General features: G+C 70.0%; 1 protein-coding gene across 1 annotated transcript; it reads left to right on the forward strand.

Annotated features, from left to right (window-relative positions):
* Positions 1–354: 354 nt before the first annotated feature.
* Positions 355–7,669, forward strand: LOC113962931 (bromodomain adjacent to zinc finger domain protein 2A-like; the record flags this gene model as incomplete). Its single annotated transcript, XM_027673726.1, is given in 24 exon segments — positions 355–482; positions 716–955; positions 1,049–1,109; positions 1,378–1,486; positions 1,640–1,741; positions 1,825–2,035; positions 2,142–2,249; positions 2,252–2,358; positions 2,466–2,657; positions 2,746–3,000; positions 3,378–3,592; positions 3,696–3,770; positions 3,972–4,134; positions 4,239–4,298; positions 4,385–4,520; positions 4,625–5,202; positions 5,488–5,713; positions 5,789–5,944; positions 6,035–6,198; positions 6,384–6,667; positions 6,754–6,886; positions 6,981–7,127; positions 7,210–7,436; positions 7,522–7,669. Coding segments are annotated over 24 exon segments (4,225 nt in total), but the record flags the coding sequence as incomplete, so codon positions are not given.
* Between the last annotated feature and the right edge of the window lie 49 nt (positions 7,670–7,718).

Here is a 7,718-nt window from a genome sequence, read left to right on the forward strand (position 1 = left end):
GCCTTCCCCTGCCTTCCCCTGCCTTCCCCTGCCTTTCCCTGCCTTCCTTCCCGGCCTTCCCAGCTCCGTGACGAGGCTGTTACTCAGCGCCTGAACTTCCGCGCTGGTGAACATCGCCAGCCTCGGCCATTTTGGGCTCCTGCGCTTCCCAGAGGAGGGGGCGGGGCTGGGGGGGGGCCCAAACCCCTTTAACCCCTCTGCTGCCGGAGCCTTTTCATCCAGACCCCCCCCGCCCTCCCCCGGGAGCGGAGATGAGGGTCCGCTTGCCCCCAACCCCAGTGCTCACCCCCCTCCCCAGACCCCGGCACCGGCGACCTCTACACCATGGACGACTCGCAGCTGGTGAGCGACAAGTCGTCCCTGGAGGAGCCCCCCGACCTGGCTGCCAGCCCCCCCCCTCCACGCCAGCCCCTTCGGCCTGCTGCCCGCCAGCCCCCCGCCCGCCCCGCTGCTCCAGGGCCCCGGCTCGCCCACCCTGCACGGTACGTGAGACCCCGGCGTGGGCAGAGCGGGGACCCCCGGGCTGGGGGTGTCACCCCACCGCCCCCACGGGCACCCCACGCATGGGATGAACCCTGTGCCAGCGCTGGTACCGCTGCGTGAGCCCCACGGGAGGGGACACCCCCGTTCACCCCTGGCACTGCCCGGTGTCCTGGGCGGAGCAGGAAAGGCTCCGCTGACATCCCTGCCCTCATCCCTGCCCTCGGCCCCACAGACGAGAGCAGCAGCGTCGACCTGAACGGGAGCAACCACGCGGGACTGGGCGAGTCGGGGTCCCTGGAGCTTGAGCCCCCCCTGGAGCCAGAGTCCCCGGCCCCGTCTGCAGAGGAGGAGGAGGAGGAGGAGGAGGAAGAGCAGGAGGAGGAGGAAGAGGCCGCCGACAGCTGCCCGGAGACCTCGGCCGCGCCAGAAGGGGAGAGCGAGGAGGCGGCTCCGCTGGGCGCCTCGGGGGCAGGTATGGCCCAGAGCCCCCCTGGGTGCCCCCCAAGTGCCCCCCGACCGCTGGCACGGCCCAGCCCAGCGTCCTGTCCCTGTCCCCTCTCCACAGGGGATGTCCCTCGCCGGCGCATCGCCACGCAGGAGGAGGTGCGGTTCCCGCTGCAGCACGGGTATGTGGGACCGGGGACGTGTGACATGTGCCCTGCCCCTCCTGCTGTGCTGCCCCTGGCACTGTCCCCTCCTGTACCCCATCCTACCCCCGACACTGCCCCCCTCCTGTACCCCATCCTGCCCCTGGCACTGTCCCTTCTCCATCCTGCTCCTGTCCCCATCCCCTTTCCGTTCAGTCCCTGACACTGTCCCCCTCTCCCTGCCCCCTACCCATCCTGCCCCACATCCCCCCCAAATCCTGCCACTCCTGACACTCCCCGTGCCCAGGTGGAGGCGGGAGGTTCGGATCAAGAAGGGGAACCACCGCTGGCAGGGGGAGACCTGGTACTACGGGCCCTGCGGGAAGAGGATGAAGCAGTTCCCGGAGGTGATCAAGGTACAGCCCCGTGGGGGGAGCAGGGTGGGGGCTGCCCTGGGGTCCTGGTCCTTCACAGCCCCCCCCCGAGCCCCTGGCTGAGCTGATGGATGTGGCTGTGAGCCCAGAGAGCCGAGAGCTCACAGCCTTCCTCCTCCTCCTCCTCCTCCCCAGTACCTGAGCAGGAACATGGTGCAGGACGTGCGGCGCGAGCACTTCAGCTTCAGCCCCCGGATGCCGGTGGGAGACTTCTACGAGGAGCGGGACACGCCAGAGGTGGGTCTGGGGGCATCTGAACCCCCCTGTGACCCCCCCAGCCCCGCGCCGTGCCCGTGTGACCCTGACCCGTGGCCCCGCAGGGTGTGCAGTGGGTGAGGCTGAGCCCCGAGGAGATCCCCGGGCGCATCCAGGCCATCACGGGCAAGCGCGGGCGGCCCCGCAACGCCGAGAAGGCCAAGCCCAAGGAGCCCCCGGCGGCCAAGCGGGGCCGGGGCCGCCCGCCCAAGGTCAGGATGGTGGATTTGCTGAGCAAGACGGACGCGCGGCTGCTCAAGAGGCTGGAAGCACAAGGTACCCCCTGCCCGGCCCCGCTGGCTTGGGGGGGCTGGCACAGCCCCTCACAGCCTGGCCCCAGTGGGTCCTGGTCCATCCATCCCCTTCCTTTCTTCCCCTACAGAGGTGCTCAGCGATGAGGACAAGCTGAAAATGAGTAAAATCAAGAAGAAGATGAGACGGAAGGTGCGAGCGTGGGGCTCGGGGTGGGCGCTGGGGCTCCTCGGGTCTGGGGTGGGGGTCTCTGGATCCCTAAGCGGGTCTCGTCTCCCCAGGCCAAGAACAAGCAGAAGCAGGAGGCCAAAGCCCCCAGGGCCAAGGAGACCAAGAAGAAGCCTAAGGTGGGTCCGTGGGTACAAGGGGACCAGGGAGAGGGAGGAGCTGGAAGATGAAGGTGGATTTTTCCCCCCTTTCCTTTTCTCCCCACACATCTGGGGTCTGTCCCCAGGCCAAGGAGAAGAAGGGGAAGCCGGAGAAGGGCAAGGACAAGGCTCGGCCCAAGGAGAAGAAGGGCAAGGGGGCTCGGAAGGCGGACAAGGGGCTGGTGGCCCAGCGGCGCCTGGAGGAGCGGCAGCGGCAGCAGCTCATCCTGGAGGAGATGAAGAAGCCCACGGAGGACATGTGCCTGGGGGACCACCAGGTGGGCCGGGCCGGGGGGGCTGGGTTGGGTCACCCCGGTGAGCCGACGGCCGACCCCCCCTGACCCCCCCTGCTCTCCTTCCCCGCAGCCCCTTCCAGCCTTCTCCCGCATCCCGGGGCTCGTCCTGCCCAGCCGCGCCTTCTCCGACTGCCTGACGGTCGTGGAGTTCCTGCAGAGCTACGGCAAAGTGCTGGGCCTGGACCCCGCGCGGGACGTGCCCACGCTGGGCGCGCTGCAGGAGGGGCTGCTGGGGGTGGGCACCGGGGCCGGGCAGCTGCAGGACCTGCTGGTGCGGCTGCTGCAGGCAGCCATCTACGACCCCGGGCTGCCACCCTACTGCCAGGTGAGGCGGCCCTTACCTGCCCTTTCCCCATCCCCTTTCCTTTTCTACCCCTCCCTTTTCTTTTTTCCCCTTCCTCTTTCCGTTTCTCCCCTTCCCGTTTTCCCCCTTTCCCTGACTGGCGTTGTCAGGAAGGGGAGCCCAGGTTTGGGAGGTGCTGCTCTCACTGCAGCCCCCTGTGCCCAGCCAGCTCCTGACCCCCAGCAGCCCTTGGGGTGCCCTCAAACCTCACCTGCTGCAGGGACCCTGCCTGGGACACCCCTGGGCTTTGCTCCCGCTCGGGTTCCTGGCTTGGTTTTCCCACCGTGGGGTCCTGGCAAATCCCCCCGTGGGGGACAGGGAGTGACTCCCCAACCCCTCCCGTGCTCTGCCGTCCCCAGTCCCTGAAGATCCTGGGGGAGAAGGTGTCTGAGATCAGCCTGAACCGTGACACGGTGTCCGAGATCCTGCGCTGCTTCCTGACGGCGCGCGGGGCGGGCGTGGAGCTGTGCGAGGGGCTGCGCACCAAACCCTTCCAGGCGCTGCCCCCCGAGTGGAAAGCTGCCATCCTGGTCTTCCTGGTGAACGAGCTCAACAGCAGCGCCCTCATCATCAGGTGAGCCCGGGTGGGGGCCATGAACATCCTCTGGATCCCCCGGAGCGGGTCCCACTCCCCCCCCAGAGCTGCCCATTGCAGCCACCCCGCCCTGTCCCTGCAGTGAGATCGACAAGACCCTGGAGAACATGTCCAACTACAGGAAGAACAAGTGGATCATCGAGGGCCGCCTGCGCAGGTGGGTGGGGAGGGGCTGCCTGCGCCCCCAGGGCGTGTGGCTGGGAGGGGGCAGCACCGAGACCCCCACCTGTGACCCCCCCATCTGGCGCTGAGGGGTCTCGGGGTGGCATTGCCAGCGGTGGGGTGTGAGCAGGTGCCTCTGGGGGAGTGGGGGTGGGCAGAGGGACAGGAGTCAAACGGCTCCGGGGTGTCCTGGCAGGCTGAAGGTCGCCCTGGCCAAGAAGACGGGCCGGCCCGAGTCGGAGATCACGGGCCTGGAGGACGGACGGCGCCGGCGCAGCTCCCGCCTGACCGAGGACACAGGGCTGGAGATGGAGGAGGAGGAGGAGAGCCGGGGACGGAGATCCCGCCGGGAGGAGGAGGTGTGGGCTGGCTCGGGGTTGGGGGGCAGAGGTGGGGATGCCGCTCTCGGGGGGTCTCTTTCCCGCCTCCTGGCGCTTCCCTGACGGATCCATCCCTTCCCCAGGCCGACACGTCGGCGTCCAGCGTCCCGGAGCTGGAGCGGCAGATCGAGAAGTTGGCCAAGGTGAGCAGGGGGGTGGTGGAGGGCCGGGGGGGTTCAGCCCTGCTGTGGGGCTGCAGCCCCCTCACCGCCCCCCGCTCTCCCCGCAGAGGCAGATGTTCTTCCGCAAGAAGCTGCTCCACTCCTCCCAGACCCTGCGAGCGGCTTCCCTGGGCCAGGACCGGTTCCGGCGCCGCTACTGGGTCCTGCCCCACCTGGGCGGCATCTTCGTGGAGGGCGCGGAGGGTGAGCGGGGAAGGGGCTTCTGGGGGTTCTCCCAGCCGGGAGAGGACCCCACATCTCACCTCCTCCTCCTCCTCCTCCTCCTCCTCCTCCTCCTGCCCTCGTAGCGGCCGAGCCAGTGCCCCCGGAGCCCCCCGAGGAGAAGGTGCCCCCCCACGTGTCCCCGGTGAAGGAGGAGCCAGCGGACGTTCCCGTTCCCAGCCGGACGAGCTGCCCGACCTCCCGCGCCCGGGGCCGGCCCAGGAAGAGCAAAGAGGAACTGGCCCAGCACTGCGGACCCCGAGCCGCCCCCGTCAACGGGGTCCTGGAGGAGCCGGAGCCCCTGGGGCAGAGCCAGCACGACCTCAGCCAGTCCGCCTTCCTCTCCTGGCTGAGCCAGACCCAGTCGTCCCTGCTCAAGGACTCCGTCCTCACCCCGGCCAGCAGCCCCGGCAAGGGGGACGGGGGGCTCCCGCCACTCGAGGCCCCCTCGGATCCTACGGAGGAGGAGTTGGAGGAGGAAGAGGAGGAGAGTGCCCCGGAGGCTGCGGAGAAGCGAGGGCCCTGGTTCAACCTGCTGCCCCGGACGCCCTGCGACGACCGAGCCCCCCTGGCTGCCTCCTCGGCCGAGCCCTCCCCACAAGCCCCCGCTGTGCCCCCCCGCAGCCAGACCCGCGGGGACCCCCCCAGGGGCTCACCCCAGCAGGTACCACACGGGGACTGCTCACCCCAGCACTTGCACCCCAACCTGGGGGGGCTGTGGGGGGCCCTCAGCCTGGGCACTGGGCACCCCCAGGGTGGGGGACAAGGTCCTTGGGGTTGGCACGTGGAGCTCAGCCGAGCTGCCCCCAACCCTCTGGGCTATGAAAGGAGGGAAACAGCTCCAAGGCTGGGGGGGTTGTGGGACTGGGGACTGCAGGGGGGGCTGCAGAACGAGGGCCAAGGATCAAGGGGTGAGTTGGGCTCTCCTGACACCCCCTGTCTCCCCCAGCTGAACGGCCTCCCCACGGACGACCCCGCGGCCCCCCTGCTCGCCTCCACGCCGGTGCCCGCCGGGCCCAGGGCCCTCGGCGCCTGCCCCCGCGGCCGGGGCCACCCCGACAAGCTCCAGGACGTGCCAGGACAGCCCAAGCGCCGAGGGAGACCCCCCACCAAATTCTTCAAGCAGATGGAACAGAAATACTTGACGCAGCTGACGGAGCAGCCCGTGCCCCCCGGTGAGAGCCCGGGACCCCCGGGGCGGGCGGTGCCGGTGCCCCCTCAGGGTGCTGAGCCCCGGCGCTGCCTTGCAGAGATGCAGAGCGGCTGGTGGTGGCTGCGGGACCCCGAGGAGCTGGAGGCCGTGGCCCGGGCGCTGCACCCGCGCGGCATCCGGGAGAAGGCCCTGCACAAGCACCTCACCAAGCACAAGGAGTTCCTGCGGGAGGTTTGCCTCCGGGCCACCACCGGTAAGAGCCCACCCTCCATCCCCCCACACCCCCAGGCCTGGGGGCTGCTGTCTGTCCGTCCCCTGAGTCCACCCTTCACCCCCTCCCCAGACCCCATCTTCCACCCGCGCCCCGAGGCGGCCGGTGCCGCCGTGTCTCAGGAAGCCCTGGCCCGGTGGTCGGTGGTGGACAGAGCCTACGAGACCGACCTCGGCGTCCTGCAGTGGGTGGAGGAGCTGGAGCAGCGCGTGCTGATGGCCGACCTGCAGATCCGGGTGGGTGCCGGGGATGGTGGTCTCCGTGCCGGGGATGGTGGTCTCTGTGCCGGGGATGGTGGTTTTGGTGCTGGGGATGGTGGTTTTGGTGTCAGGAATGGTGGTCTCTGTGCCAGGGATGGTGGTTTTGGTGCCATGGTGACCTCCCCCTACTGAACCCCCCTTTAACCCCCTCCCTCCCACAGGGCTGGACGTGCCCCAGCCCCGACTCCACGCGGGACGACCTCCGGTACTGCGAGCACAAGGTGGAGCCCCTGGAGGACATCACGATCCGTTCCCGGCGGGACGGGCTCCCGCTGCGCCGGGAACACACCAACCCTCTGGATCTGGCCGTGCTCCGTCTCCTGGCGCTGGAGCAGAACCTGGAGCGCCGGTACCTGAAGGAGCCGCTGTGGCCGCTGCACGAGGTGGTGGTGGAGAAGGCGGTGCTGAGCGGCCCCGAGGAGCTGAGCCTGGGCCCCACTGAGATGTGAGTGACCAGCGGGTGTTGGGAGGCTCGGGGTGGAGCAGGACCCCCAGCTCTGGCTGAGCTGAGCCCCCCATTATCCCCCCCAGAGCCTACGAGATCACGCCGCGGGTGCGGACGTGGCGGCAGACGCTGGAGCGGTGCCGGAGCGCGGCCCAGGTGTCCCTGTGCATCTTCCAGCTGGAGAAATCCATCGCCTGGGAGAAGTCTGTGAACAGAGTGGTGAGACCCCGCTCCGGGAGGGGGGGGGGCGAGGCAGGGAGGGAGGGTCAGAGCCCCCTCCCCAGCCTGACCGAGCCCCCCTCTCTCCCCACAGACGTGCCTGGTGTGCCGGCGCGGGGACGACGACGAGCACCTGCTGCTGTGCGACGGCTGCGACCGCGGCTGCCACCTCTACTGCCACCGGCCCAGGATGACCGAGGTGCCCGAGGGCGACTGGTTCTGCTCCGTCTGCGTCTCCCGGGTAGGTCCCCGGGCCGTCCCCCCACCATGGCCAGGCTGGTGGTGACCCCATGCCCGGCGTGACCCCCGTCCCCTCCCCACAGGCAGGGCAGTACCGGGACCCCGTCTCACCTCGGCGGGGCAAGAAGCGGAAACGGGGGCGTCTCGGGGGGACCCCGGAGGAGGAGGAGGAGGAGAACCCGCGGCGCCGCCCGGCCCTGCGCCGCCGAGAGGGGCTGCCCGTGCCCCGGTACCCGGGAGAGGGGCTGACCCCCACCAAACGGAGGGGAGTGACCCTGCGGGGGCAGCCCAGCGACCTCACCTTCTGCGAGTGAGTGGGGCCGGGGGGGCTGCGGGGAGGGGGCTCGGGCCGCACCCCCCGGGGGCTCCCCCTGACCCCGCTGCTGCTCCCCCAGGATCATCCTGATGGAGATGGAGTCGCACGAGGACGCGTGGCCCTTCCTGGAGCCCGTGAACCCGCGGCTGGTGCCCGGCTACCGCAAGATCATCAAGAACCCCATGGACTTCGGCACCATGCGCACGCGGCTGCTGCGGGGCGGGTGAGAGGGGGGGGCCCTCCCGGGGACAGGGGTCCCTTTGGGGCTGGCAGGGT

The sequence above is a fragment of the Neopelma chrysocephalum genome, unplaced genomic scaffold (assembly GCF_003984885.1).
Source record: "Neopelma chrysocephalum unplaced genomic scaffold, ASM398488v2 Primary Assembly neopelma1_186344, whole genome shotgun sequence".
In the NCBI taxonomy this organism is placed as follows: Eukaryota; Metazoa; Chordata; class Aves; order Passeriformes; family Pipridae; genus Neopelma; species Neopelma chrysocephalum.